Raw genomic sequence first — 27,845 nt, forward strand, 5'->3', positions numbered from 1 at the left:
AATGATCTCACCACCCTCACACGTATGAAAACATAGCACAAAAATAAATTTAGGTGAAGTGGTGAGATCTCACCTCTTTTTTCACCTCTTTTTTTCACCCTGTTGAACTCATTGCTTTATAACTCTCTTCCTTGGTTTCTTTTTAGTTGCTTTCTTCACGTCTGTCTCCAACTTGACTGTCTTTCTTCTTCGGCCGTAATGATACCAGTTACTTCCACCAGTCAATGGGTCAAATGGTCTTTCGTAAGGGTTTCCATACATTCCATAGGGACCATACGGAAGAACTACTGGTGGAGAAGAAACATTTTCTTTAGTTCCATCAACTCTATTTAAATGCATTGTTTCACCTTTCATCTGGTCATTAAAGTCTTTTGCGTGTTTTGCAAACTCATCGTCCTTTCCTAAAGCATTTTCTGACTCAGTCGCAACCAAATTGGATGCTTTATTTATGAGCCCTATTTTATTTAATCTTAACTTCTTTGCAACCCAGCCTCCAATCTTTCCTTTATTTGCATCTAATGTCTTCGAAACCCTTCCTCCACTCATTTTATTTACTGCGTCATAAGCTCCAAGTGCTTTTGCTCCAAATGCTAATGCTTTTGTTCCCATTGCGCCTAAAGCTGCCCAAGCTACCATTTACACCATATTAAAATCATCTCTCTTCAATATTATCTCATAAAAGTTCTCGTTACTGGAGAAAGTCAATGAAACATAAGCGTTCTCACGGGCTTCGCCCTCACCGCTTTGCGGTCTATCTAACTTCTTTCTTATCTCATCTATTCTCAATAAAATGTCTGAACAATTGCTAACATCTTCTACAACAGTTATTTCATCATGAATGACCTTCAAGAACAAGCTCATTTAATATGCTATTAAAATCATCTCAATAATGAGTCCATCCTTTCCATCTTTAGGTAGCACAACATCTTTCATTGAAGAAGGTTCGACAAGTCTTATGTTAAACTTACTGACAAAGTTTGTTATACTATAATGCTTCGGCGGCGAATACATGTAGTTTGAAAGACATAATATAGATTCTTCAGCAAATTCACTTATACTGGATTTTATAACAATGTTCTCACGAGACCAAATACCACCAATTGACAATCTTGTAAGCAATCCTGCTGAACCTTCAACTGTAAACGTCGATGGTAACATTCCACGAAGGTCATCTATTGACATCTTTGAGTCACTGAATTTAAAGATTTTCTTAAAGCAATCGTCATTATCTAACCATACAATAGCTTTGAAGTTTTCATTCGAATATACATCTGCTTCATTAAATGTAAAACCTGACTTCTTTGCAGAGATGACTTTAAAATCTATTGAGTTTGTTTCAAAATTATATGCTATGGTAACTTCTGAAGGTAATGGATGCCCTTCCGCAGTCAGTTGTTCTCTCACTACCGTTTGAAGCTTTGTGTTAAAAACTTTCATGTCATCTCCTGTATCTAAGTTCACATACACAGCAACAGGGAAACTATCTTGCTTCTTTGTTTCATCATTATACCTCAAAACATTAAAGTTCTTCAATAATATTGTTCTTCCTGCTGGAATACTTCGAACCTGTCTGATTTCAATAGCTTTCTCACCTCCTACATACTCTACCCAGTGTCTTGGATATTCATAAGTATACTGACTTTCTTGAATTTTGGTAGGTTTCATCATAACGTGTTCATAGTATATCTTTATACTCTTGTCAGTTAGACTCGGTGCTATATTCTGAATATTTCTGACTTGCATTTTTAATGGAGATAAAATGAAGCATTTAATACATGACGTAGATGAAGACATGAATGAAAGCAGTGAAAAGCTCAACAGTTCTCTTATTCTTCCTTTCAGCAAAGATTATGAGTTCTGTTCAAATGGTGTGTATTTCTATTGTGGAAAGATGGGTTCAGGTAAGACATTTAACCTCATTCGTCATATACTCATAACAGAACGTTTAGGAAATGACTCATATTATGACCAAATCATTATATCAGCAACTTCAGACTCTATGGACTCAACAGCGAAAACATTTATGTCAAAAGTTCAAGCCTCTGTCGTTAAAGTTCCAGACAGTGAACTCATTGAATTTCTTCAACGTTACATTCGACGTAAGAGGAAATATTATGCCATCGTTGAATTTATACAGTCAGGAATGCAAAAGACTTCTGAGGAGATGGAAAGAATTATTGACAAACACCACTTACGTCAGTACTCAGGAGTTTACGATATGAAACGACTTACAAACTACATTCTGTCAAAACTTTCAAAATACCCCTTCAAAAAGTATCCTTCAAACACTCTGCTCGTTTGCGACGACTTCGCCGGAAAAGGTTTAGTGTCAAAACCAGACTCACCATTAGCTAACATCATAACTAAAGTCAGACATTACCACTTAACTGTAGCAATACTTATGCAAACATGGAGGTTTTAGCTTTAAACATAAAACGTCTCATAACTGACTTCGTTATCTTTCAAGGTTTCTCACGCTATGATATTGAACTCATTTGGAAACAGTCAGGTATAACATTACCTTTTGAAGAAATTTGGGAAGCATATAAGTCTCTCATCTCTCCTCGTTCATACCTTGAGATTCATATCATGACTAATACCATTAAAGTCAAAAATATTCCATGGGAACGACCAACATTGTTTTAAAGTTTAACCTTCAATTGACTGATGGTAAACAAATTCCATGCATCTCTGTCGCCATTTCTGTTAATATTTTTGCTGTCATTCATATCATCCACTTCCCCATCCGTTAGCTTTTGAGGATATGCGTTAGAATAGCTGTTCTTAAATGAAGGCTTTTCACCTTTGAGAGCATAAACTCTATAACTTTCTGCATACTTTATGTTTGAACCTCCTGAGCCATCGTTGACATAAATTTTTATAGGCTTCCACCCTTTGTTCATGTTCCTGCTTCTTCCCTTAGCTCTTTTGTTCAGTAGTTCTACATCTTTATACACAGCACCTGTCTCAGTGAATTCAACAATATTTTCATTCGTTAGCTTTACATTCAAACCCTTGTCGAGTATATTGTTCATTTCATACATATAAAAGGTTTTTATTCTATATGAAATGAGAAGCAAATCCATCTTAGCTGGTGCCGTTAATGTTCCAATTGAACCAACATCAAATGTTGACTCACGAACGACAAACAATATTGTCATAAAGAACTATAGTTCAGAGTGTTTGAAAGAACCAGAACCAGATCTTAAGTCGGTGAATTTAAACACAGCTTCAAACGCTAACGCTACATCAGATGTTAAGTTAGAGTATCCACCACTGGACCAAATTCTTTCAAGAGAAGCCAACGACAACCCTTACACAAATGTTCAAACAAATCCTTCAGATAACGTAGACCATTACCTTCTTCAGTTATACCAAACAATTTTACTCAAAGACGATAAGAAGCTTTTGACAAATCTTATAAGTAAGAACCAAATAATTCTAACAAAGGAGGACCTTGAAAATGTTATCTCACGAATAACAGGGAAACAAAGTGTCATTGACTATCTCGACCCTGAAATCGAATGCTGTGGTCAAACTCCACTATTCATGAAAATAGGTAACATCCGCATCATTGAAACACCAGGAACTACAGGAGTTGAGTTTAAGTATAAATATTCGAACGAGTATACAAAACTATCTACTGACTATAAGCTTTGTTTGAAATATGTTTTAGTAAATTAAAGCAGTCAGGAGGGCTCTTTGAGCCCATCTTGGCGCTTTGCGCCGTCAGTCAAAAAAATTTCAAGTTAGCAATTTGTAATATCTGTCCAAAACTTCTTCAACAGTATCGAACTCATCTTCATAATGCAAACCTAATCTTATTGACTTGGTGCAGTTTTCACTAACACAATATTTTTCTGTTCTCTTGACTGACATAACTAACTCATTTGTTTCATCAAACAGCAACAACCAAAGTTCATGACCTAATACATAACATTCATACTTTATATTTTTAGCTCTGAGTTCTCTTGTAAGCTGTTGCATTTAATATTTTCTAAAAAGTCAACTTCAACAGTCATTCGCACTGGTGCCTTCAGTTCTACAGGCTCTCCTTGAAAGTCAACAAGTCTGAATTGCATGTCTTTCAAATTATGAGGACTAATGCGAACCCATTTACCTAAATGAGTTGCTATGACAGGAACGTTTGGAATGAACATTGAATTGACTGCATAACAGAAGGATTTATATTCTACTGAACCTTTACTATTAACTCCTGAAATGCCTGTGACATTAGCTATTTTAGACTCAATGTATAAACAATTACCATAACATACGTATGGAACAGATTTCATCTCAATCGTTTTGTCAACACTTTTCAAAGGAAATGTCATATGGTATGCACCAAAAGAAGTTGTACTCTATGACTCATTCGTGTTATCTTGAACTCTTTCTTGCTACTGAACTTCAATGTTCCCTCAGAAGAGAGTTCGACATCTATGTTGTCAATAGTTTCTTCATTTATGAGAGTATCTATGACTCCAGCAATTTTATCTATTCTATACTCTGCTCTGTTAGGAAATGTTATAACACTTCTTTTGTCATCTATTTCAATCTCTATGAAATCTGTTTCATCTGTTATGACAAAAGTTGCGATAGTATTGAAGTCAACAACTCTGAAAGCAAGCGCTTCATTCTGAAGACCTAAGTTTGTTTGTAGCTTTACTGTCCCGTATTCGTTTGGGTCTGTACTTTGCAAATAGAACAACATTTTATTCTCATTAAAATATGACTATTGCTGCATATGCGTATGAAACAAATGAAGCAAGAAGAGCACATGAACTAGTAAACGAAAACTCAACTTTAACCATTGAAGGTAATGATTTAGTCATTGACGATGGAAAAACTAAAAAAGTCATTGATTTCGATACTTTTAACACTTATGACCCATTCATTACAATAAGTAAAGTTCCTATCATAAATGATGGAACGGTGCAATATATAAATTCAACAGTAGATGCCTCATTAGTGAAAGTACTGAATGTTCTCATTGAATTGTTAAAGAGCTTTCGATTTGACGACAACATTAAATGCCTAAAGAATTTAGTCATGAATGAGAAACAAATTCTCGGCGTTGCTGGTAGCAGTAATGATGTACACCTTATGACATTAGAATATTATAACGAACATAAAGATGAACTGAAAGGAGAGAAGGGTGACACCGGACCTCAAGGACCTCAAGGACCACAAGGAATACAAGGAATACAAGGAATACAAGGACCTCAAGGCGAGAACGGTTTGGATGGAAAGGATGGAAAGGATGGAAAAACTGCTAAATCATGGATATGGGACCTTATAAATACTGGTTTAACAGCTGCTTCATATGGAGTTCTTCAATACCAAATCGGAAAGATATGGGCGGTACTTGGTGAAGAAGTTTTAAATGACGTTAAAAATGCTTTGAACTTCATTTCAAATGGTTCGGATACTATTAAAACTTTATCTGGTTGGATGCAAGAAACAAGGAGTCAAATAGATACTGTAAGACGTATAGCAAACAATGCACGTACGGGATTGGATACTTTACGACAAGCACAAAATACACTAAAGGAAGCAAATGATATTCTTGGCTCAGTATCAGACATGCATGAAGATTGGCTTAAAGGTATTGACAAATCTTTAAAAAATCACAGTCAGTCTATTGCTGACTACAAGAAAAGTATAGATTTTTTACATAGTGCTATGGACGTACATGATGGAAGCATAAGGAACTTACTTAATGCTAACAATAACTTACCAGGAACTATTAAAGCATTTATAAAGTCCTTTGTAAAACCCGGTGCTCTAACATTTAGGTCTTTGAGAGCAAGAGCATTGAAGTCAAGAGATGCAGAAACTCCAACAGAAGGAACTGAAACAACAGAAACTCCAGAAGAACCACCAAAACCAACAGCTAATGAAATATTGTTCGAATATTTTCCAAGGTACTCTGTTCTCATTGCATACATTCAAGAAATACTTAAGAAAGCAGACTTGACTTTAGGAGATGATGAAAGTTCTGTATATCTTTCGTTCCAGTTTCAAATAGCAGAACTTTTGAGACAGATATGCTTAATGTATGACAACATCTCTGATTTCACAAGATATGATGACGACCATGACCCCGAACACGGTGAAGAAGAAGTTTTACAAACATCCATTAAGACAGGAAAGGTTTTAACTCAAAGTCTCATTATTGACACCAAAGATGGCGAAGTGGACGTTCTTCAAGAGCTGAAGAAAAATACTTCTTCGGGAGGTGGTGGTAGGCATGAACTTGAAATAAATGAGATAGAAGAGAAATTAGCCGAAAAAGCAGATAAAGAACATAAACACAATATCTCCGATATAAATGAACTTCAAGCTACATTAAATAGTAAAGCGGACAAAAATGAACTTGACGCAATGAACAAAGTTTTGAAATCTCATAAACACAATATCTCCGATATAAATGAACTTCAAGCTACATTAAATAGTAAAGCGGACAAGAACCATGTTCATTATATAACTTCAGACGAACAGATTATAACGGACTACCATGGATATTTAACACGAAGTGATGAAGCGAAGACAAAAAATGTTAATGAAAGAAGATATAAATACATTCGTGCTAAAGGTTATGACATAAGCTGTACTGTACAGTATGATGTAGCTAAAGCACCAGAAGCATTTGGTTATACCGGTGAAATTTATGCCTCTACTTTCAATGTTAACGGTGTATTAGTTGAACCAAGATTTACTTTGAGAGTTAAGGCAAAAATAACGTTTGAAGATGCTATTAAAAGTAAAGCTGACAAAGTTGAACTCGAAGCAATGAACAAAGTTTTGAAATCTCATAAACACAACATCTCCGATATAAATGAACTTCAAGCTACATTAGACAGTAAAGCCGACAAAAATCATACACATAAATCCTTCACTACTGTTAGAGCAGACGACATAATATTGAACTTTGACCTTGGTTCAAGTGCACCATTAGAAAATCCAAGTACAAGCGTAAAAGATACTCTTAATCTTATATACGAAAAAAAGAGATCTGACATTGTGTCAGATCTCAGTAAAAGTGACATTTACATGTCAAAAAAATAGAATGAGTTTAAGTAATTAAAATTGAGGGTGAGAGTAGTATTGTATGAAATAATATCTCTCACCCTCCAATTCATCCTATGGCGCCGAAAAAATTTTGGTGAAATGCGACCACATTTCACCAAAATTTCTCGGCGCCATATAGAGAACTAGAGCCTGTGAGGTACTGATACTATCCATGTACCTCGCAGGCTCTAGTTCCAAGCCAAAATGGCTAAAAATTGCCCGCAATTGTTCACATTGCGGGCAATTTTTAGCCATTTTGGCTGTGAATTGGAGGGTGAGAGTAGTATTGTATGAAATAATATCTCTCACCCTCCAATTCATCCTATGGCGCCGAAAAAATTTTGGTGAAATGCGACCACATTTCACCAAAATTTCTCGGCGCCATATAGAGAACTAGAGCCTGTGAGGTACTGATACTATCCATGTACCTCGCAGGCTCTAGTTCCAAGCCAAAATGGCTAAAAATTGCCCGCAATTGTTCACATTGCGGGCAATTTTTAGCCATTTTGGCTGGGAATTGGAGGGTGAGAGTAGTATTGTATGAAATAATATCTCTCACCCTCCAATTCATCCTATGGCGCCGAAAAAATTTTGGTGAAATGCGACCACATTTCACCAAAATTTCTCGGCGCCATATAGAGAACTAGAGCCTGTGAGGTACTGATACTATCCATGTACCTCGCAGGCTCTAGTTCCAAGCCAAAATGGCTAAAAATTGCCCGCAATTGTTCACATTGCGGGCAATTTTTAGCCATTTTGGCTGGGAATTGGAGGGTGAGAGTAGTATTGTATGAAATAATATCTCTCACCCTCCAATTCATCCTATGGCGCCGAAAAAATTTTGGTGAAATGCGACCACATTTCACCAAAATTTCTCGGCGCCATATAGAGAACTAGAGCCTGTGAGGTACTGATACTATCCATGTACCTCGCAGGCTCTAGTTCCAAGCCAAAATGGCTAAAAATTGCCCGCAATTGTTCACATTGCGGGCAATTTTTAGCCATTTTGGCTGGGAATTGGAGGGTGAGAGTAGTATTGTATGAAATAATATCTCTCACCCTCCAATTCATCCTATGGCGCCGAAAAAATTTTGGTGAAATGCGACCACATTTCACCAAAATTTCTCGGCGCCATATAGAGAACTAGAGCCTGTGAGGTACTGATACTATCCATGTACCTCGCAGGCTCTAGTTCCAAGCCAAAATGGCTAAAAATTGCCCGCAATTGTTCACATTCCCATCTTTTGTTGGTAAGACGAAGAATATGAAATAAATTATGAAGAAGATAATGATGAATAAAATATCACTTTTTATATTTTTGACACGTAAAGTTGTCACTTTTCTGTCAAACTGTTTTTATCGTTTTCGTATATAACATTAACAATTTAGATAAGAGTTGCAGGAACATTGAAAGTCATGCCAGAAACTTTGAAGCACATGAACTACCAACAATGTTAGATAAGAAAGCAGATAAAACTTATGTGGATGCAGAACTAACAAAGAAATTTTCGAAACCAGATACAATGACATTTACAACAGAAATTATAAATGGTGAACCAGCAACTCCATTTGAATTTGTTAGAGGTCTTCAACCAGATACTTTTGAATTTTTCTTGGATAATTCTATTGAACTAACATTACATTATAAAAGTGGAACAAATGCAACATTTCATCCGGGAGATACATTCCAAATGGTATTTAATGACATAAGTTCTTTAGAATATGTTTATAGAGTTATGAGCATATATGATTTAATATATCCTATAGGAGCTGTTTATACGTCTATGAATCCAATAAATCCAAACACTTTATTTGGTGGTAGATGGTATGAAATAGTTGACAGTTTTCCATTCTACACTAATACGCAGTCAATGAAGATGGGAGGTTCAAAGAAAATAGGTATTGAAAACCTTCCTTCACATATGCATAGGTTCAGTGGAAGAACATCTGTGGAAGGAAACCATTCACATTCAATAACAAAAAGAGGTTATATAAATCTTGCAGCGGGTTCGAATAGACAGGGAATGAACAGATATGATATCTCAGATGACCCCAAAGATGTTAGCACAGGTATTTTCTGTGGAACTGCAGGAAATCATACACATGTTGTAGCTGGTATTACAGACCCAGCAGGTAATGGAAAAGATTATATGCCTCCTTATATAACAATGCACGCTTGGATACGAGTTGGTTAAAATCTTTAACTTTACATAAATGAGCTTGAAAGAAGTATTCGAACAACATCCATGGAGGTCATTTAAGAAGTTCAATGAAGCTGCAAAGAGTTGGGGATTTACTAACAGAGCTGAAGTGAAAAGGTTCTTTGACAAAAATGTTGTACATCAAACAAAAATAAACCCTTACGACTACTTTTTACCAATTTACTCCAACACTCCTGACGCATACCAATTTGACACACTCATTCAAAGCAGAAAAGGAGGACATAAACCATTCCTCATCTTCATTAATGTTAACACTCGTAAAGCATATGCATATCCAATGAAAAATAAAGGAACTCGTGAAGTGTTAAGAGTTTTACAAAAGTTTGTAGCAGAACATAACCCAAGTACTTTAACATCAGACCAAGACAGTGCATACCTCAGCAATGAAATCACAGAATTTCTCATTAAGCATAACATAACTCACTACACTACTGAAGACCATAACCATAACATACTCGGCATCATAAACCGCTTCATAAGGACTCTCAGAGATTTAAACCAAGAGCGAGACTTTACCGAAGAAACAATGAAACATTTTCTCGAAGTATATAATTCCTCAACACATTCTACAACAGGACATACACCAAATTCAATGACACAACAACAAGAAGAAAAGTATATACAAAAGAAACGAAGCCAAACACAAAATATCAGAAATTCAACACAATTTACCCTCATTCCTGGTACAAAAGTTCGTGTAGTTCTTGACGACAAACCGTTGACAAAGAAACGTTTAAGGTTAAGTAGAAACTATTATATCGTAGACTCTACGCAAGGTAATGGATATCTTATAAAAGCTGCTGACGACTCTATTGCGTTTTATCCTCGTCATAAATTAGTTGAAAGTAGTAATGGCAAACTTGCTGAAACCATTGACGAAGCAAAGCGAGGAGTGGTTATTGAAATACTTGGCTATAACACAAACGATGACACTTATAAAGTAAGATATGAAGGAGGTGTTGAAGATGTTATACCATCTAAGAACTTGAGAGAGTCGAAGCCAACACATCTGGGACCATTAGAGCGGGAGTACTGGAAAGACAAAAATATGCCAGAAAGAATAAGAAAATTCTTCTAAACTTTTTCATTAGATGTAAATCAGACAAAAATAATGTTTAGGTGAAGAGGTGAGATCTCACCTGTTTTTTCACCTCTTTTTTCACCCCCGTGAATTTTCATGAATTTTCACAAAAGACCAAAAATATATTTTAGGTGAAGAGGTGAGATCTCACCCGTTTTCTCACCTGTTTTTTCACCCCCGTGAATTTTCATGAATTTCCTTAAGATAGAAAAATAAAGTTAGTTTTATTTTTATTTATTTTTTTTATTTTGTATAAAAGATATGATTTCAACAATCGGCACAACAACAATTCAAACAACAACAGCACCAAACTCGTTAGTCATGAATCCTACGTCAATGTTAGTAGAGATGAAAAACTTCATTCCTTCTTCATTTACTTTCGAAACAAAAATCCAGAAGATAAAGCAAGAACTTTTAACAAGTAATTTAGACTGTAGTGCGAAAGATGAAACAAATGAAGAATATCTTTATGAAATGCAGGACATTATTGACCATTTGCCTAAACTACCTGAAATCCAACAACAAAAACTCACTATTCCTGAATTCGACGAAATTGAAGTGAAACCAACTGACTCAGTAGAAATAAAGAAGTTCATACGTAAAGTAAATTATGAATTCCTTGGTTTTCATTGCAACCATAAGGTTATGGACAAAGATTGCGACATGGTTTATAAAAACATTTCTGACATATATAAATCTGAGGAGTTTAAGACTTACGATAACTTTGTTTCATTAGTTGCAAAATGTGTTTGGGAAATAAGAGATAAAGATAGAAGAGGCAAAGTATGGAACAAACAAATAAGACCCGCTATGTTTGAGATGAAGAGAGCAATTGACGCTTTAGTTGTTTTAGCTGGTTTTATTTCAATGTATAACGCAAAAATGAACCCGCAATGTTCAAAATGTAAAGCAGGAATAAGAAAATATAACTACTCAGTCAAAGAGATAGAACGTATGCGAAACGACTATGCAGACTTAAAGAAAGAAGCAGAAAAGCCAGCAGAAGATAAAATGGACATGTTAGCATTTCTGAACAAAAACTATCCAACAGCAGAAGATTTCCTTCTGTCTGACGTCAAGAAGAAGTATAAAGAAACCTTCGGTATTGTTAAAACTTTTGACATACTGACAGAAGAAATAGAAGCTACGAAATTGTTTAGGATTTCAAATATACATCGTACAATTCATGTAAAACGCTTGTGAAAAAAGAGGTGAAAAAACAGGTGAGATCTCACCTCTTCACCTCAATTATATTTTTGGTCAAAGCTTCCACGAGAGAAAAGATTCCTCATTCGCTAAGGATTCCAAAAATGAAAAAATCATTGATTTCGGCTGAGAAAAAACAGAAAAAACAGCAAAACCCTTCTTCCACGGGAACAAGGAAATAAAGAAGAAATAAAGTAAATTTTTTATTTATTCCCGTGGAAATAGAGCACTTTTATGACACTTTTTATTCACGACAAACAAGACAAACAAAGAAAATAAGAAAATACGGCGCTGCCGCGGTTCGAACCACAGACACTACCCCCCATAACACCACCTTAGACCACTGTGCTACGTAGCCTGTCGACATAAGATTTTATAAATTGCATATTTGACGTAAATTTATTTCCATCTGCTTCCCACCGCATAAGATATTCATACGTGTTTGTAAGACATTCATTAAACTTCTTTTCTATTGCATCTAATCTTGCGTTATTTTTTTCAATAACTTGTCTGTATTCTTCATCATCTCCAGCAGTGTTTGGGTCTTCACGTTTAAAATATTCATTGTTAACCAATTTTTTATCTACAAATTTTATTAGTGTTTGATTCACTTCGTTATGATAACGGTCATATTCTTTCAATACGTAAGTGAAGACAAAATGCGTCGTACCTTCAATCTTAAAGCTTAAAGAACTTTCAACACAGTTTTGAGGGTCTGTCAGTGCGTCAATGAGATAGTATTCGAAGTCAGTCAATAATCTTTTTAAAGTCATTTCATACAGGATAAAATTTAATGTTGTGAAGAAATAGTGTTTATCTCAGAAAAAATAACGCTAATTTTATTTTTATTTATTTTTTTTATTTTGTATGTAAAGACAGTAATGTCAACATTAGAGAACACAACAACTGCTATCGTTCATGAAGCTATAAATGAAGAATACGAGTACATACAGTTTAACAAACAACTCCGTCTCATTCGTTCAGTCAAAGATGACATGTACCAAATGCAAAGTATTTTGACAGCATGTTTTGCTCCAGATACTAAGCTTCCTAAAGACTGGTTTAGGAACCAAAGCACACAAGAACTCTTAAGCGAAGCACAGCGAGACATACTTTTTTCTGAAAACAGTGAAGAACAGCGAGTAGGTAAAAAAACCCAGTCGCCAAAACTCTATGAAAATCGTGAAAAATTGCCAAACGGTTTGAGAGGATATTATGTACATAGACTTCTTGTAAATGCTGTTGCAATGTGGGCTTCGCCTCGTTATGCTTGGCATGTTTACAGACTTCTTGACGAAATTCACAGACAAGAACGCGAACAGATGGAAAAGAAACTTCAAGCAAAAGATGAAGTCATTGAATCCAAAGACAAAAGCATACAGAAAAGAATACCGCGTTCAGTACCAAAAGGAAAGGAAAAGAGTTATAAGTATATGATATATACTGAAGAGTTGGAGAAAGAAGAAGACAGAGATATGGTTATGTTGCATTTAGTCAGAAGAAACAACAAAAGCTTTTATGACCTTGCTAAGATTTACAAATCTGACAGAAACTGGTTCTATCGTGAAAACTTACCGATTTCAATGACACCGAATGAGCAAATAAAGGAAATTGTCAAAAGTACTCTTCCTCAAACACACTATGACATCAAAGGTTGTACAATTCTTACATTCAAAGAAGACTTACCATTGTTAAAGGAAAAAATAACAGAGTATTTCGATAACTTCAAAGAGGAAGAATGAAAATCTAAGCTAATTTTATTTTTTTTATAAAATTTTATCTCATATGAAAGAACATGAATTTAGAATATTCGGAACTCATGACAGAAGAAGAGAACGAACAACATGTAAAAGATTATGCAAAATTTCTGAAGACATACAAAGCATTTAAACAATATCTAAATGCTTCTAAAGATTATGCAAAATTTCTGAAGGTATATAAAGCTTATGAAAAAGCGTATGAAAAGTTTATACATTGGGGAATTGTTGTAAAATATCCATATGAATACTAACCAAAAATATATTTTTGCTTAAATAGCTTCAGGGTCTATTTCTTCAACCATTTCACTTCCTTCGTCAATGTCAATTGAAGCTTCTTCAACCTTTGGTAAGAATTTCTGTATAACATCTTTGTTCGTTATTGTCTTCAGAGATGAAGGATAATATTTCACATTTGTTTCACCCTTCTTATATTCTTTCTGTTCGGAAAGATTCATAGCAATACTGAAGAAGTCAATGTTAGAGTTCTTTATGACAGTATAATGAGTATCTTTGACATTCACGAAGAAACTCTTTTGTTTCAAAACTACTGCTAACTCTTGTGAAGTATAACGTTTGCGGTCAATGACAATAGCTAATGGTCTGACATACTGACCAAACTTAGATTCTTTCACAAACTTCTTGTTAAAGATAACATTAACGTTTGAAGCACCATTGAACTCATTCTTGATGGCATTAGCGAGAGCATTGTATGAAAAGAACTTGCAATCTTGCATGTGTTTCATTATAATAAAAATATTAAATTATTTTGAAAAATAACTTAAAAAAAATCTAATCTAATTTTTTCAAAAATATTTTTTTTATTTCCTACTAAAGATGTATCGGAAGTTGTCTAAGTTAGAACACTCGGAAATAAAACAACTTCTTACAGAAGCTAACATAGATGTTGCAAAGCATTACGCAACAAACAAAAAAGCACTCGCTGACTTCATTAAAGACTATAATGGTGCAATAAGTTATGATAGAATTCATGAGTTCATAAAGCCGCAACGCGGCGAGGACGAAGTCCATGCAATAGCATTTCCTTTAAATGACGTTGCTATTGACTTATATCATAGACGTTCAGTACCTCATGAAGTAAGAAGAGAAATGTTTGACATAACAAATGCAAACGTTGGTCATACTCGTAAAGCTCTTTCGCATGATGTTCGTCAAGAAATGTTTGACATAACAAATGCAAACGTTGGTCATACTCGTAAAGCTCTTTCGCATGATGTTCGTCAAGAGATGTTTGACATAACAAATGCAAACGTTGGTGAAACACGAAAGAGAGACGACACACTGAAACAACAGAGAAGAGAGATGTTTAAGAGCGCTATAGAACAAGTTCGCAAAGCTAACGATGTCATTCGTTCCATTGACGACAAACCAAAAGAAGGTGAGAGATGGTTAAAGAAAGATGAAGAGAATAGGAAGAGAAATGTGAAGTCAGGCAATAGACTCATTGACTTTAACATCGAAGCTTTAGATGAACCAAACAGAGACTACTTACACAAACATTTCGGTAAGGTTTTCATGAGACTCTTAGAGAAGATTAAAATAAACTCCAACAGAGATGGATGGTATGTTATAAACTTGGTGGAAAGTATGAATGTTCTACGTTAAACCTCAATAATATTGGAACACTACTACATCAGCTCTTGAAGGAGAACTTTATATCAGAGATAGAAGCAAATGCTGCAGGTATTGTTGAAATGCACTATGACTTCTTCTTGACAAACATAAAGAATCTTACTGAAATAAAGATGTATGATTTAACAGAATATGAAGGCTTAACGATGTCAGATGTAAAGAAAGGCAAACCAAAAAAGAGACCATATAGAGATGAAAGCACACTGACAAATGACCAGAAAGCCATTTTGGAAGCTCTTAAGCAAACAGGAAACCCAGCACTTATAGAAAGCTTTTGGAAAGATAATGGTGAAAAGAAGTTTTATAAGAAGAGAAGCGGTCAGTTCTGGAAGTATCTTTGCACATTACCTATAAATCTTGAACGCTACCAAATCTTCAATGAACTGAACAAAAGAACTGCAACACTTATGACAGAGGACAATTGTTTCGTTTATGCTTGCATTCAGGCTGGAGTAAATGAAGAAACTATTGACCACATGAGAGAAGTCATTCGTGTTAGAGACTTTCCTCAAAGTAAAGTACAAGAAATTTCTGACGCAACAGGTATAGCATTTAATGTTACCATTGGTTATTTCAATGACTCAAGACATAATGAAATAAAGAGATACATACCAAAAGAATGTAAAACTGTTCGAACTATTGACTTACTTCTTGTTGAAGACCACTACATGCTAAACGAAAGATTACCAATGACAACATATTTCATTCGCAACTATATAGAAATCTTGAAGGAGTGTGGTGGAATGAACATTGAGAAACAAATGAAGATTTATACAAAGAGAGAAGATAAATATGTAGTTCGTTATGATAGAACAACACCACTATGGGATGTTATGAAAACATTGTGGGAGTGCAAATATTTCGAACCTATTTCTTATGGAGAACTTTTCACATATACGACTGACTTATATAAACAGAACCTTGCACCATTTAAAGATTTGACATATGCTCCAAAGTATTGTGTACAACTGAAGAAGAAAGCCGAGTCAAAAGAAGTAAATAAAAATAAGTGCAAGTTCATTCCTGAGCACGTTTTCTTTGCTGACTTTGAGTGTAGCACAGACGGCTTTCATAAAGCTTTTAACATCTGTTATGACAGTGAAGATGGTTCAGTGAGTGAAAGCATTTGGGGTCAGAACTGTGCAACAGAATTTTTGGAACGACTTCCTGACAAGAGTTTAATATATTTCCATAACCTCAGTTATGATATAAACTTCATCTTAAGACACATGACAGAAGTGAAAGGAACTCCCATCATTAAAGGTTCACGAACAATGCAAATAACTGGCTTATATAAAGGAAGGGCAATTATTATAAAAGACTCTTACAGTGTTATAAATAAGAAGCTTAAACTATTTCCTGCTATGTTTAACTTACAAACAGGACCGAAAGAAGTATTTCCATACAACTACTACAGCAGTGTTTTGTTAGCAAATGACAACAGAACTGGTGTCATTTCTGAAGCATGTAAGTTTATCCAGGATGCAGATACGTTCATGAAGAACATAGATTCCATCAAAGGTTGCAGAATAGATGAAAACCACTTCGACTTAGAAAAGTATAGTACATTTTATTGCAAACAAGATGTAAGAATTTTAAGAGAAGGTTTTGTTAAGTTCCGCAATGACATATTGAAAGAATTTGATTTAAACGTTTATGACTACGTTAGTATTTGTTCTATTGCTAACAAATTGTTTGAGAACAGAGTGTACTTCCCGAATGGAAATTTATATGACCTCTCAAATAAACCAAGAGAATTTATTTCGAGATGCATTCAAGGTGGAAGATGTATGTTGTCAGATAACATGAAACAAAAGAGCAAAAAGAAACTCATTGCTGACTTCGACGCTGTTTCATTATATCCATCCGCTATAGCAAGACTTTATACTTTAGAAGGTAATTCCAAAGGTTATGAAGGATGAGATGTTAAGCACAGAGTATCTCATGAGACATTTATTCGATGACGACCAAAAGGAACCCATTGGTGAAAAGTTTATGTCTGGCTTCTTTGTTCTCATTAAGATAACAGAGATTGGAATACATAGACACTTTCCTTTAATAGTTTGTGACCCTGAACTAAATCCAGAACTTAACGTTCCAGAAGTTCAAACACTTGCTGTTTAATGTATGTTGACCATATAACATTACAAGACCTCATAAAATATCAAGGTGTCAAATGTGAAGTGTTGCAAGGATACTATTACGATGGAAACAGAGATATTAGAATAAGAGATGAAGTAAAGAAGTTGTTTGAGTTAAGGTTAAAGTATAAGAAAGAAGGAAATCCTTTGCAAGAAAATATAAAGCTCATTCTGAACAGTATTTATGGCAAAACTATTCTATCTCCTATTGAGTCAAAAATAACCATAGTAAATGACAAAGATGCTATAAGATATGCCATCAGAAACTACAACCATATAGTGAAGTTCGAAGGTTTGGATGGTTCAGATAAAACTATTTTCAAGCTAACGAAAAGCATTTGCAGACACTTTAACTTCTGTCCACTTGGTGTTAACATTCTGTCATGTCGAAGAGAATAATGTGTGAAGTATTCTGTACTGCTGAGGACTTAGGAATGGACATCTTTTATAGCGACACCGACAGTATGCATCTCTACAATGAAGATATCCCTCGTTTAGCTGAAGAGTTTGAGAAACGTTATGGAAGAGTTCTCATTGGTAAAAACCTTGGTCAGTTTCATAGTGACTTCGCAGAAATAACACCTGGAAAACAAAGTTTAGCATACAAGTCAATATTTTGTGGAAAGAAGACTTACATAGACTTACTCACGAATGATTTAAATGAAGTTGCATTTCACTGCAGAATGAAAGGCGTGAAGCAAGATGTTATTGCTTTAACCGCTAATGAAATGTTTCCTGACTCTGTTCAGTGTTTCTATGATGAAGATAAAGGTTTAATGATTCCGCAAGGAAAATTTGACAAAGACTCTGAGTTCAGTGTTATGAAGTTATATAAAGCACTTTATGACGGTCAAGAGATTGGATTTGACTTATGTAAGTCTTCTAGTCCTTGCTTTGCTGAAAAGTTTAACTTCTCAATAACGACTAAAACAAGCTTTATTCGTAAGTTGAAGTTCTGAGGTCATTTATTTTTGTCAGCAATGAGGTCAGCAATGAGGTCATTTATTTTTGTCAGAAATGAGGTCATTCGTGATAAAAATAAAGCTAGCGTAGATTTTACAATACTGCGATGGTAGAGTTTAAGAGTTGTGCTTCAATGTAGAGACAGTCCTTATGGTCTGGAGGTAAGAACACTGGGCAGTTATGGTCATGAGTGGAGAACATGTCTATCCAAAACTCACGATTGAAGCCAGTTAATTTATAGTATTTAGGGTTAGGAAGTGGTGAAGTTCTTGTATGACCAATGAACTCATTTTCAACTCCCTTACTTAAGTTTGAATATAATATAGCTTGCTTTCTATCCCAAATGCCAGGTGTTACAATCTTTGAAAATTCATTTTTCCTCGGAAGCATTGCATCATAATTGAAAACATTCTTGAAATCATCACTTGGTTCAGAGATTTGAAATCTTATACGTAATGGATTTTTTCTCTTTAGCGACTTCATTGAATGGTGAAATACAACAAACTGACAGTCATGAGTTCCATCTTCATTTTCATTAAATTCATAATGAAAGTCTATAAGTTGTGGCTGACTACCTTCTTCTTTCAGTTGTGCAAGAAACTCACGTAAAGGCTGTAAAGTTTGTACTTCAATGTTGAACTTTTTCTCGAACATCTCATTAAATGAAATCATACATTGCAACAATGTTGTATCGTCTTTAAAGTATTTGTATATGTGAATGTTTTGGGCGCTTAAAGACTGTTCGTCATTTTCTATCTCGACTTGAAGTATAAAGTCAACCTTTCTGAAAGCACGTGTTATATACATAGATGTTATGCCAATGTACTTCTCTTCATTTATGTTCACAATCCAGTCTGTTGGAAACTTAAACGTTACTCTGTTCCCCTTTATTTTGACGTCAGGGTTTTCACTACTGAACGCAACAGATAAAGGTATTTGTCTATACATTTAATTCGGATAAAAATAAACCATTTACTCTTTCTTTGCTTCAGCTTCTTTAGCTTTTGCTTCAGCTTCTTCTCTAGCTTTCTTCGCCAGCAAACGTGGGTTCTTTTGTCTTCCAGCAGCTAATGCAGCAAGTTGTTTTTCACTAAGTTTTCTCTTTGGTCTCTCTGGCTTTTGTTCTTGTTTTTGTTCCTTCAGTTCGGATAAAATTTGCTCACGAATTTCTTTCTTCAATGCTTCAACATCTATGACCCTTGGGTCTTGTCCGTAGGACTTGTCTGAGTCATTTGACTGCAGATAAAAAACAAAATTAAAACTTTAACCGATGTAAAATGAGCTTGTCAAAATCAGAGCGAGAGTCTATTATATTAAATGACGCAAGAGGAATACAACATCCTTTCTATTACGTAAGTCAGAGTAAAGATGGTAAAATATACGTAAGAAAAAGAAAGGTTCCATTAGCGAATGCAGAAAGCGACAACATTAAGGTGTATGGCAAGGGTGAAGTCCACGAAGCCCATGTTAAGCCTTCTATTCAAACTGAAAAGTCAATAGAACCAGAAGAAAAGAAGCCAGATGTACTTTCAATAACGAACCAAGAGCTTATTGCAAAGTTCGTGAATTTCATTGAAAAACAAACCGAGTCAAAGAACCCTGACCCGCCAGTGAAAGAAGTTGAGACAAAAGAGAATGTACAGTTCATTGAAAATGTCAAGAAACAACTTCCACCACGAATGCCAAGAAGAAGAGTGAGAATAATGAAGTAAATAGATATTTTTATCTGAAGTAAATACATGCAGAACGAACAGTTAAACGAATTTACTCCAGCAGAGCATATTCATCAGATTCGCTCATATTTCGATATCATAGACAATGCAGTTCAAATTGGTGACACTAATAGAAAATATTCTGACGCAAAGATTCCATCACAACCTGGAACTGCTAAAGATAACACATGGGTAACATTCAATCTCTCACCTCCTGGTGAAAATATGTTGGACCTTTACAATACATTCATTACGTATAAAATGGAAGGTCAATTTATTGTAGATAAAGAAATTGGTTCAGGTTCCAATAAAACAAACCCACCAGGATTTTGGATTGGTTTCGATGACGCTTTCTATGCAGTTGCTGGATATCAAATCCTTGCAAATGGTCGTATCGTATATTCTCAAGACAACGCAAGAGAAGAAGCATATATAACTTCAAACTCACAAACTACCGAACAAATAAAGAAAGTAGATGTTTTTCTCAAAGACTCGACATGAAGATGTATGGAGTCATTCGGGAACATGCAGAACAGGACAAATTGTTAGTGGTCCAATTACAGCAGGAAATCATTTGATTTTAAGCTTCGTTTAAGAATTCCTGTTAGAAGATTCCTTCCATTAGAAGCTATTCGATTTATTCCAGCTTTTGCAGGAAACATTCAGCTTAAAGTAAAGTTCAGTAGCGACGCCTTACAATGCACATCTATATCTGTAAATGATATCATTGCTTTCAATCCAACTCTTAAAGTTGCATTTGCTTCAGATTCAAATCCACCGACAAATAAATTTGTTCCATGGAATGAACCATTCACTATGATAACGAAGGCAGTAGAAGCTAGTGGAACAGTTACTATTACAACTGTAACCCAGCAACTATTTCGAACAAAGATGGATTTTAATGAATGTTTCATTCATCCAAAGTCATTCTCTTTAGACCCTAACATTTATACAGAACTTGTAGAACATTATACAAACGAGGCTTTATGTTTTCCTGTTAAAGTTATGGATTGGATTCCTATGGACGGTTCATTCTCAAAGAATACAGATAGTTCAAGTGCAACATTTACAGCAGCTTATACGCCTATTAATGTTAAAAGTATTTGGGCACTATTTAGAAAGAAAGACAACTATTATGTTAATTTTGAGAACCCTAAGTTTAAATATCTTCAGCTTTCCATGGGAGCTTATGGAAATATGCCTGCAGAACCTGAAAAATCATATGGACCTGTATTTTATGAAATGGTTGCGAACGCTTGCAATACAAACAATGATATGATAGGATTTAATGAAGATGTTATGAGGTCATTGGTGGATGATGGTAGTGTGGAACATAAATGGGATAGCTATGACAACACACATTTCTTATGTGGTTTTCCAACAGAAGTGGACTTTTGCTTCCAGCAAGGTCAAACATCTACTGCTCCAATAACATACAAATTGTCTGTTAAAGGACCTATTGAACTAGCAACTGAAAACGTACCAAAGCCACTTATTGGATTTATGAGGGATTGTTGCTTTGCCATTCAGGTGCGTGCTAATGGCATCCCCATAATAAGATTAGATGACTATAACTTAGCTACGGACGACAGTGAGGAATAAAGGATGAACGTTTATTTTTAAAGCTTATAAATGAGTTCTTCATCAAGCTCTCGTGAACCTTCACCATCTATGAAACAAACTTTACCAAACGATTATGGAGCACCTATTGAATATTTCTTACGAGCTGCACAATGGCAAAGAGCAGTCTCACCAAGGTTAGGTGTTCCACCAGCTCCTGTCAAAAATAGCATTTGGTCAAGTCCTTATATAAAATATGGTCTCCCACTAGGTTTGCTAGCTACAGCAGGAGCAGTAATGATGTTGAAAAGAAATAAAGCAAATGTTGTAAATAATACTGAAGTAGCTGAAGTTAAACAAACTCCGACACCATCGCCAAAACCAACGCCTTCACAAACAACACTTTCAATGACTCCTGAACCTATGGAATTACAAACTCCTGTTCAAAAGTCAACTCCAAAACCGACTCCAACATTTAAACCAGAACCTACTCCTCAAATAAATCGTAAAACTCCTGCGTTTCCTTACTGAAAAAATAACGTTATTTTTATTTAATATTATAATTTTTATTTGATTGAAATGACGACTAAAGTCACTGAAGCAATGAAACAAAAGTTTTTGGTAGAATACATTAAATCAGGAATTATTCCAGAAGGTTTTTACATTCATACTATGAAGGATGGTAGAGTTCAGTTTAGAAAGATAAAGCAACCATTAGATAGAGAAGGAATTTTGAGAAAGATTAAACTTCATGAGGACAACATTGCTGAACTTAAGAAGAAGTTAGAAGAGTTGGAGAAAGGAAGAGAGTTATAAAGCAATGAGTTCAACAGGGTGAAAAAAAGAGGTGAAAAAAGAGGTGAGATCTCACCACTTCACCTAAATTTATTTTTGTGCTATGTTTTCATACGTGTGAGGGTGGTGAGATCATTATTTTTAAGTTTATTTTTTAAAATTATTTTTATTTTATTTGGATGTAATGACGAAAACTATTGAGATAACAAACTACAACGGTCATGAGTTCAAGAATTTGTTCTTCGTTCCTCGTGAAAATACATTCTATCAGATACGAGGGAGAAAGGGTAAAGTTAGTTTGAGCGTTTATGAAGGAATGAAGAATGGAAAGTTTATACAAGCATACGATACAAACGGTAAACGTGTTTCATTAGCTTTGTCAAAACTTACTAACATTTATTTTGACAGTGATTTTGACCTATATGAAGAAGAAAGTGAGTCAGAAGAATATGAACTGTTATGTGAAGCACAGCAATGGGAGGAGTTGCAATACTTTTGTAAGTGAGAACGTTTATTTTTTACATTAGTGAAGTCGTTTGTGAAAACGTTAGTGAAGTGGTTGGCGGCTTTATAAATATTTAAGGTTAAATTAGTGTTGTCATTTGTGTTGTAAAAATATATGTTAATGGTTTTGTAAAGTGTCAAATTCACAAGTATTAGGTACGGTGGAACGTAGTGCCACCATACACGAGACTTGTATACTAACTAGTCATATTGTCAGTCAAACCGTCAGTTATATTGTCACTCAAACTATCAGTCTTATTCTAACTAAAACCGTAAGTCATAGTGTGTGTCAAACTGTCAGTCATATTGTCAGTCAAACTGTCAGTCTTACTCTCAATAAAAAGCTAATTCATAGTGTGTGTCAAACCGAAGTCATATTGTCACCCAAACTGTCAGTCTTATTCTCACTAAAACCATCAGTCATACACTCTCTTAAACTATGAGTCATATTGTCGCCCAAACTCTCAATCATACACTCACTCAAATCAACAGTCATATTGTCTGTCAAACCACAGTCATATTGTCACTCAAACTGTCAGTCATATTCTAACTAAAACCGTAAGTCAAAGTGTGTGTCAAACCGTCAGTCATATTGTCAGTCAAACTTTCAGTCATACACTCACTCAAATCAACAGTCATATTGTCATCCAAACTATCAGTCTTATTCTCACTAAAACCGTAATTCATATTGTCACTCAAACCGTCAGTCATATTGTCATTAAAACGGTTAGTCATACACTCACTCAAATCAACAGTCATATTGTCAGTCAAACTATCAGTCTTATCCTAACTAAAAAGCTAATTCATAGTGTGTGTCAAACCGTCAGTCATATTGTCAGTCAAACTATCAGTCTTATTCTCACTAAAACCATCAGTCATACACTCTCTTAAACTATGAGTCATATTGTCGCCCAAACTCTCAATCATACACTCACTCAAATCAACAGTCATATTGTCAGTCAAACCGTCAGTTATATTGTCACTCAAACTGTCAGTCATATTCTAACTAAAACCGTAAGTCAAAGTGTGTGTCAAACTGTCAGTCATATTGTCACTCAAACTGTCAGTCTTATTCTAACTAATAAGCTAATTCATAGTGTGTGTCAAACCGAAGTCATATTGTCACTCAAATTGTCAGTCATACACTCACTCAAATCAACAGTCATATTGTCACCCAAACTGTCAGTCTTATTCTCACTAAAACCATCAGTCATACACTCTCTTAAACTATGAGTCATATTGTCGCCCAAACTCTCAATCATACACTCACTCAAATCAACAGTCATATTGTCAGTCAAACCGTCAGTTATATTGTCACTCAAACTGTCAGTCTTATTCTAACTAAAACCGTAAGTCAAAGTGTCTGTCAAACCGTCAGTCATATTCTCAGTCATACTGTAGTTCATACTATCACCCAAACTGTTGTTCATACTGTCACTCAAACTCTAAGTCATATTGTCAGTCAAACTGTGAGTCATATTCTCTCTCAAACCTTGAGTTATACTGACAACCAAACCCTCATTCAAAATGTCACTCAAACTGTCAGTTATATTCCTAGACACATTCAAACTTTCAGGCATATTGTCAGCCAGATACTCAGTTATAGAGTCACTTTTATGTCATTAATGAATTCAGTTATAGATTCAAACATACATTCGGTCCAATATTGGATCATGCAGTTAATTCTACATTTTTTTAACTTGTAAGTCATTATTTATGAAAATATTTAAAATAGTGTAATTGCACAATGATGTGCAGTATTATCTTTAATATTAATATTGTAATATGATATTAGATTTTATCATATGAGATATTAATATTGATTTATGGATCACTGCACAATGATGTGCAGTATTATCTTTAATATTAATATTGTAATATGCAATGTTATATTCTAATTTGAATGTTCCTTTTTAACCTCATGATTTCTTCTCACTGATCTGCCTTTTTATGCAGCATTTTGTATTTAATCTCTCTTATCCTTTAGATTCTCTATGCTTTCCATCTTTCTAAACCAGATTCCATTGTTAATTCTTAAATTAACACAAATCTTAAATTTCATATTAGTCATTGATCTGAAGTTATTGAAACATCTGACGTCTTTAGATTATCTTATCTAATATTAAAATGATTGATCTATTTACATTTTTAAAATAGTCCTAAAAAGTCTCAATATTTATAAAAGCATAATAAAATTAAATTTTTTAATATCATTTTGTAAATTATTCGTTTACTTTATGGCATAGTCTTGAAAAAGTATCAAAAAACATTATCTTAATGGTCTCTAAAGAGGTTAAGTAGCATACACACAGATATGCTAATGTGGTAAAAAGAGATTTATTGCAAAAGGTCCAAAATAGTATATTTATTATCAAGATTCGCGTGGAAACGTACGAGTTTGGGACGAATAACTAACATTCTTAAACATTTAGTAATACTCTGATAAGTACAAGTCCTTAGATACGACATCTGGCTTCTTTTGTTCTAACTTACCAAATTCAAGAACTCAAGTTGGCAGTAACTCTGTACTAAACATACTCTAAGAGCTTGTCATTATTCTGTGTATGACAAATCATACTTTAATGTTTTACTCGTTGAATAAAGAATGCTTGATTTTGAAATCGAATGTTTTTGCTTAAATAGTTCCAGATTCTTGAACTAGGGACGGAATTAGAGGACACGTCTTTGCTGGTTAGTCGCGTGCTTGATGACAATATGCTACAATTATAATAAACGTACAAAAGGGACGAAAATTGAGAGCTTGTAACTTTCAACCAATAATTTTAAAAAATTAATGTAAGAGAGTTTGTGTCCATTCTAAGCCTATTCTCTTCAGTTTAGAAATAATTGATGCAAGATGCTCTGAAAATATGGAAAATAGGAGTTGCATCGCAGAATTTTTCTAAAGTATGAAGCAGAATTTGATTTGATATGAACGAAAATGAAGAAGCTAAAATGGCGGAGCTCTTGATGTTGATGGTTGGTTGCATAGCTATGTCTGAGAACGTTCTTCAAATAGATCTCATGAAATGACAAGTTATTTTCAGTAAAAATAAGCCCGTGGATCTATAAGAAGTTAATCTAATGTTACTTACATTGAGGTTTGCAGCAAAAGGTAGGAATTTCGAAATCTGGGTAAATATGTAAATAGTTTGGAGAAATAGGATTGGTTTATGTTTGTTTGTATATATAATAATGCATTTGTGATTTCAGCTTGATCACAGTTAGGTAATTACAATTGGGCTGCACTAATTTTTTTCAGGAAATTCTCAGCTTTGGGAGCCTGGCTTTGGGTAATTCTGTTAAGTATACATGGACCATCACTTCCTTCTTTATTAGTAAATTTATTTAGGGTTCTTTCTGCCATTTGATTCCTCAAAAAAATAGCTATAAAACAATATTTTGACGCAAGACGTGTTATGTACAAGTAATATACAGTTAAATTCATAAAAGAATTCGTTTTCCAAAAAAAAAGGTACAGTCACTTCCTTCCAACCAAAATTATGGCCTGAAACTCTGGCTAGAGACTATACATAGCGTATATATGTAGATGTTTGAGCTTGGAGAAAATCGGCTAATACAATCTTGAGTTATATTATCCCCACGAATTATCTCCAGAATTTACTTATATATCGACACGAGACGATTCAGTACAAGAAGTAGATCAGTTTTCTATCATAAAATGAATCATATATCAAAATAATGCAGTAGAATTGATACAATTTACAATACTGGTATAAAATTCTGAGCTCATTTATCAACGCAAAAAAAAATTAACTCAATGGAGAATAAAAGAAGCAAAGAATATATAAAACTATTGGATGAATTTTTCAACTCAACTTCGACTAAAAGCATAATGATTGAAGAGTTAAGACGAAAACAAAGAATAATTTCATCAGAACAAATGTTTCGATTAGTTAATTGGGATAGAGAAAATGCAAATCTCATAAAAAGAAAACGCATTCATTTAGCTAATTGTATTTCTTCAAGAGCAGCACTACAAGATTTAGATGATTCATATTCAGAAAAAATGAACACAAGAATATCTCAAATAAACAGATTTTATGATGAGTGCTCCGAAAAAATCAATATTTCTAAAGAAGAATATGAAAAATCGCTTGCCGAATTGAAAAAAAAATTAAGTGACATTAAAGATCAGAACGCCGTACTTACGAATGATATTAAAAAGTTAGAAGAGCAAGAAGAACGTTACTACAGAATCAAAAGCCAATACGAAGCTTCACTCAAAATTGATTCACTTAAAAAAGAAGAATCCAAACTTCAAGCTGAACTGGCACAACTTAATGCGCAGATTTCTAAATCACAAAAACCAGAAGTGGCTCCAAGTCAACGTTTAGCAATTACAAATAATAAAAAAAGAGAACCACTAGAATAATCTCAGAATATTTGAAACATTTGTTACTCGTCTATGGTAGTATATCTGAAAAATAGAAGAGTAACTTCCTCAACAATCAAATATAATCCTAAAAAAATACCCTCAAAAACTTAAAAAAAATTGACTTATGTTCATTTAAAAGAGTTCGTCAAGAGGTGTTAAATTGTTGATTTTCAGGATCGGAACTCAGAATTTTTACAATCAAAATAAAATTACGCGAGTAAACGAGCAAAGTTATACTTTACTTTAGTATCATATACTACAAAACATAGGTTGCAATTTTATTTCAGCACGTAAAATTCCCAAATTTACGGTATTTGAATAAAATTAACATTAAACATTAATCTATTCTAGATTGTGTTAATAGAATATTCTAGATTTTACATTGTGTTAATTATCACTATATTATTTGTTTGTAGAATATTCTATTATTAACCGCGGTTGCTTAAAACCAGTAAAACATTATACAATGCCAGACTTTTATTTACATGAAGTCAGACATCAAGAAAAGTGTGAGGAGTCTTCAAGATTTTTAACATCTGTAGTTCCTCCAAAACTTCGTAAAACTGTTCCACAGCCAATGCCTTTGTATTAACGGTTGGTATTTTTTTGTTTTGTATTGTTGTGTTTTTAAAGTATAATGTTTAATATGCTCTAATCATATAATTATTAATTTTTTTTCTATCTTATATCGTTTCATATTGAACGTTAATCACATCAAATTGAGATCTGATAAAGAGATTTGGTAATAATTTGATAATAAAACATAATCATTTACTAATAA

At 34.3% G+C, this 27,845-nt stretch overlaps 20 protein-coding genes and 1 pseudogene across 21 annotated transcripts, besides 9 other annotated features; 16 read left to right on the forward strand and 5 right to left on the reverse strand.

The window, feature by feature from the left end:
- Positions 1-108: part of a terminal%2Cinverted (terminal inverted repeat of Maverick-1B transposon ID:TVAGG3_0157450) that runs on past the window's edge.
- Positions 1-22,850: part of a mobile genetic element that runs on past the window's edge.
- On the reverse strand, positions 109-636 carry TVAGG3_0157460 (protein of unknown function, DUF4107 family; the record flags this gene model as incomplete). The annotated part of the gene is made up of 1 exon (XM_001305096.1): positions 109-636. One exon carries the CDS (start codon positions 634-636, stop codon positions 109-111), a length of 528 nt encoding a protein of 175 aa, XP_001305097.1.
- On the reverse strand, positions 862-1,635 carry TVAGG3_0157470 (uncharacterized protein; the record flags this gene model as incomplete). Its single annotated transcript, XM_051224839.1, has 1 exon — positions 862-1,635. A coding segment is annotated over one exon (774 nt), but the record flags the coding sequence as incomplete, so codon positions are not given.
- On the forward strand, positions 1,760-2,195 carry TVAGG3_0157480 (uncharacterized protein; the record flags this gene model as incomplete). Its single annotated transcript, XM_051224840.1, has 1 exon — positions 1,760-2,195. A coding segment is annotated over one exon (436 nt), but the record flags the coding sequence as incomplete, so codon positions are not given.
- On the reverse strand, positions 2,643-3,044 carry TVAGG3_0157490 (uncharacterized protein; the record flags this gene model as incomplete). The annotated part of the gene is made up of 1 exon (XM_051224841.1): positions 2,643-3,044. The coding sequence occupies one exon, from the start codon at positions 3,042-3,044 to the stop codon at positions 2,643-2,645; it is 402 nt and encodes a 133-aa protein (XP_051109827.1).
- On the forward strand, positions 3,070-3,684 carry TVAGG3_0157500 (uncharacterized protein; the record flags this gene model as incomplete). Its single annotated transcript, XM_051224842.1, has 1 exon — positions 3,070-3,684. The coding sequence occupies one exon, from the start codon at positions 3,070-3,072 to the stop codon at positions 3,682-3,684; it is 615 nt and encodes a 204-aa protein (XP_051109828.1).
- On the forward strand, positions 4,729-5,289 carry TVAGG3_0157510 (organellar and viral DNA polymerase type B; the record flags this gene model as incomplete). Its single annotated transcript, XM_051224843.1, has 1 exon — positions 4,729-5,289. A coding segment is annotated over one exon (561 nt), but the record flags the coding sequence as incomplete, so codon positions are not given.
- Positions 6,055-7,068, forward strand: TVAGG3_0157520 (keratin-associated protein family; the record flags this gene model as incomplete). Its single annotated transcript, XM_051224844.1, has 1 exon — positions 6,055-7,068. The coding sequence occupies one exon, from the start codon at positions 6,055-6,057 to the stop codon at positions 7,066-7,068; it is 1,014 nt and encodes a 337-aa protein (XP_051109830.1).
- Positions 7,158-7,266: a mobile genetic element.
- Positions 7,408-7,516: a mobile genetic element.
- Positions 7,658-7,766: a mobile genetic element.
- Positions 7,908-8,016: a mobile genetic element.
- Positions 8,158-8,266: a mobile genetic element.
- Positions 8,387-8,462: a mobile genetic element.
- TVAGG3_0157590 (ATP binding) lies at positions 8,949-9,266 on the forward strand (the record flags this gene model as incomplete). The annotated part of the gene is made up of 1 exon (XM_051224845.1): positions 8,949-9,266. One exon carries the CDS (start codon positions 8,949-8,951, stop codon positions 9,264-9,266), a length of 318 nt encoding a protein of 105 aa, XP_051109831.1.
- Positions 9,286-10,234, forward strand: TVAGG3_0157600 (integrase core domain containing protein family; the record flags this gene model as incomplete). The annotated part of the gene is made up of 1 exon (XM_051224846.1): positions 9,286-10,234. A coding segment is annotated over one exon (949 nt), but the record flags the coding sequence as incomplete, so codon positions are not given.
- On the forward strand, positions 10,711-11,577 carry TVAGG3_0157610 (organellar and viral DNA polymerase type B; the record flags this gene model as incomplete). The annotated part of the gene is made up of 1 exon (XM_051224847.1): positions 10,711-11,577. One exon carries the CDS (start codon positions 10,711-10,713, stop codon positions 11,575-11,577), a length of 867 nt encoding a protein of 288 aa, XP_051109833.1.
- On the forward strand, positions 12,462-13,312 carry TVAGG3_0157620 (KilA, N-terminal/APSES-type HTH, DNA-binding family; the record flags this gene model as incomplete). Its single annotated transcript, XM_051224848.1, has 1 exon — positions 12,462-13,312. A coding segment is annotated over one exon (851 nt), but the record flags the coding sequence as incomplete, so codon positions are not given.
- On the reverse strand, positions 13,622-14,083 carry TVAGG3_0157630 (uncharacterized protein; the record flags this gene model as incomplete). The annotated part of the gene is made up of 1 exon (XM_051224849.1): positions 13,622-14,083. A coding segment is annotated over one exon (462 nt), but the record flags the coding sequence as incomplete, so codon positions are not given.
- On the forward strand, positions 14,553-14,720 carry TVAGG3_0157640 (organellar and viral DNA polymerase type B; the record flags this gene model as incomplete). Its single annotated transcript, XM_051224850.1, has 1 exon — positions 14,553-14,720. A coding segment is annotated over one exon (168 nt), but the record flags the coding sequence as incomplete, so codon positions are not given.
- TVAGG3_0157650 (organellar and viral DNA polymerase type B) lies at positions 15,104-16,163 on the forward strand (the record flags this gene model as incomplete). Its single annotated transcript, XM_051224851.1, has 1 exon — positions 15,104-16,163. A coding segment is annotated over one exon (1,060 nt), but the record flags the coding sequence as incomplete, so codon positions are not given.
- On the forward strand, positions 17,515-18,090 carry TVAGG3_0157660 (organellar and viral DNA polymerase type B; the record flags this gene model as incomplete). Its single annotated transcript, XM_051224852.1, has 1 exon — positions 17,515-18,090. The coding sequence occupies one exon, from the start codon at positions 17,515-17,517 to the stop codon at positions 18,088-18,090; it is 576 nt and encodes a 191-aa protein (XP_051109838.1).
- TVAGG3_0157670 lies at positions 19,070-19,326 on the reverse strand (annotated as a pseudogene). The gene has a single exon. A coding segment is annotated over exon 1 (257 nt).
- On the forward strand, positions 19,372-19,806 carry TVAGG3_0157680 (uncharacterized protein; the record flags this gene model as incomplete). Its single annotated transcript, XM_051224853.1, has 1 exon — positions 19,372-19,806. The coding sequence occupies one exon, from the start codon at positions 19,372-19,374 to the stop codon at positions 19,804-19,806; it is 435 nt and encodes a 144-aa protein (XP_051109839.1).
- On the forward strand, positions 21,082-21,408 carry TVAGG3_0157690 (uncharacterized protein; the record flags this gene model as incomplete). Its single annotated transcript, XM_051224854.1, has 1 exon — positions 21,082-21,408. The coding sequence occupies one exon, from the start codon at positions 21,082-21,084 to the stop codon at positions 21,406-21,408; it is 327 nt and encodes a 108-aa protein (XP_051109840.1).
- TVAGG3_0157700 (uncharacterized protein) lies at positions 21,664-21,897 on the forward strand (the record flags this gene model as incomplete). The annotated part of the gene is made up of 1 exon (XM_001305099.1): positions 21,664-21,897. One exon carries the CDS (start codon positions 21,664-21,666, stop codon positions 21,895-21,897), a length of 234 nt encoding a protein of 77 aa, XP_001305100.1.
- Positions 21,946-22,182, forward strand: TVAGG3_0157710 (uncharacterized protein; the record flags this gene model as incomplete). Its single annotated transcript, XM_001305100.2, has 1 exon — positions 21,946-22,182. The coding sequence occupies one exon, from the start codon at positions 21,946-21,948 to the stop codon at positions 22,180-22,182; it is 237 nt and encodes a 78-aa protein (XP_001305101.2).
- Positions 22,183-22,850: a terminal%2Cinverted (terminal inverted repeat of Maverick-1B transposon ID:TVAGG3_0157450).
- A 2,055-nt stretch (positions 22,851-24,905) lies between these two features.
- TVAGG3_0157720 (tropomyosin family) lies at positions 24,906-27,649 on the forward strand (the record flags this gene model as incomplete). The annotated part of the gene is made up of 1 exon (XM_001305102.1): positions 26,522-27,061. One exon carries the CDS (start codon positions 26,522-26,524, stop codon positions 27,059-27,061), a length of 540 nt encoding a protein of 179 aa, XP_001305103.1.
- Between the last annotated feature and the right edge of the window lie 196 nt (positions 27,650-27,845).

This window comes from Trichomonas vaginalis, chromosome IV (assembly GCF_026262505.1).
Source record: "Trichomonas vaginalis G3 chromosome IV, whole genome shotgun sequence".
NCBI lineage: Eukaryota > Parabasalia > Trichomonadida > Trichomonadidae > Trichomonas > Trichomonas vaginalis.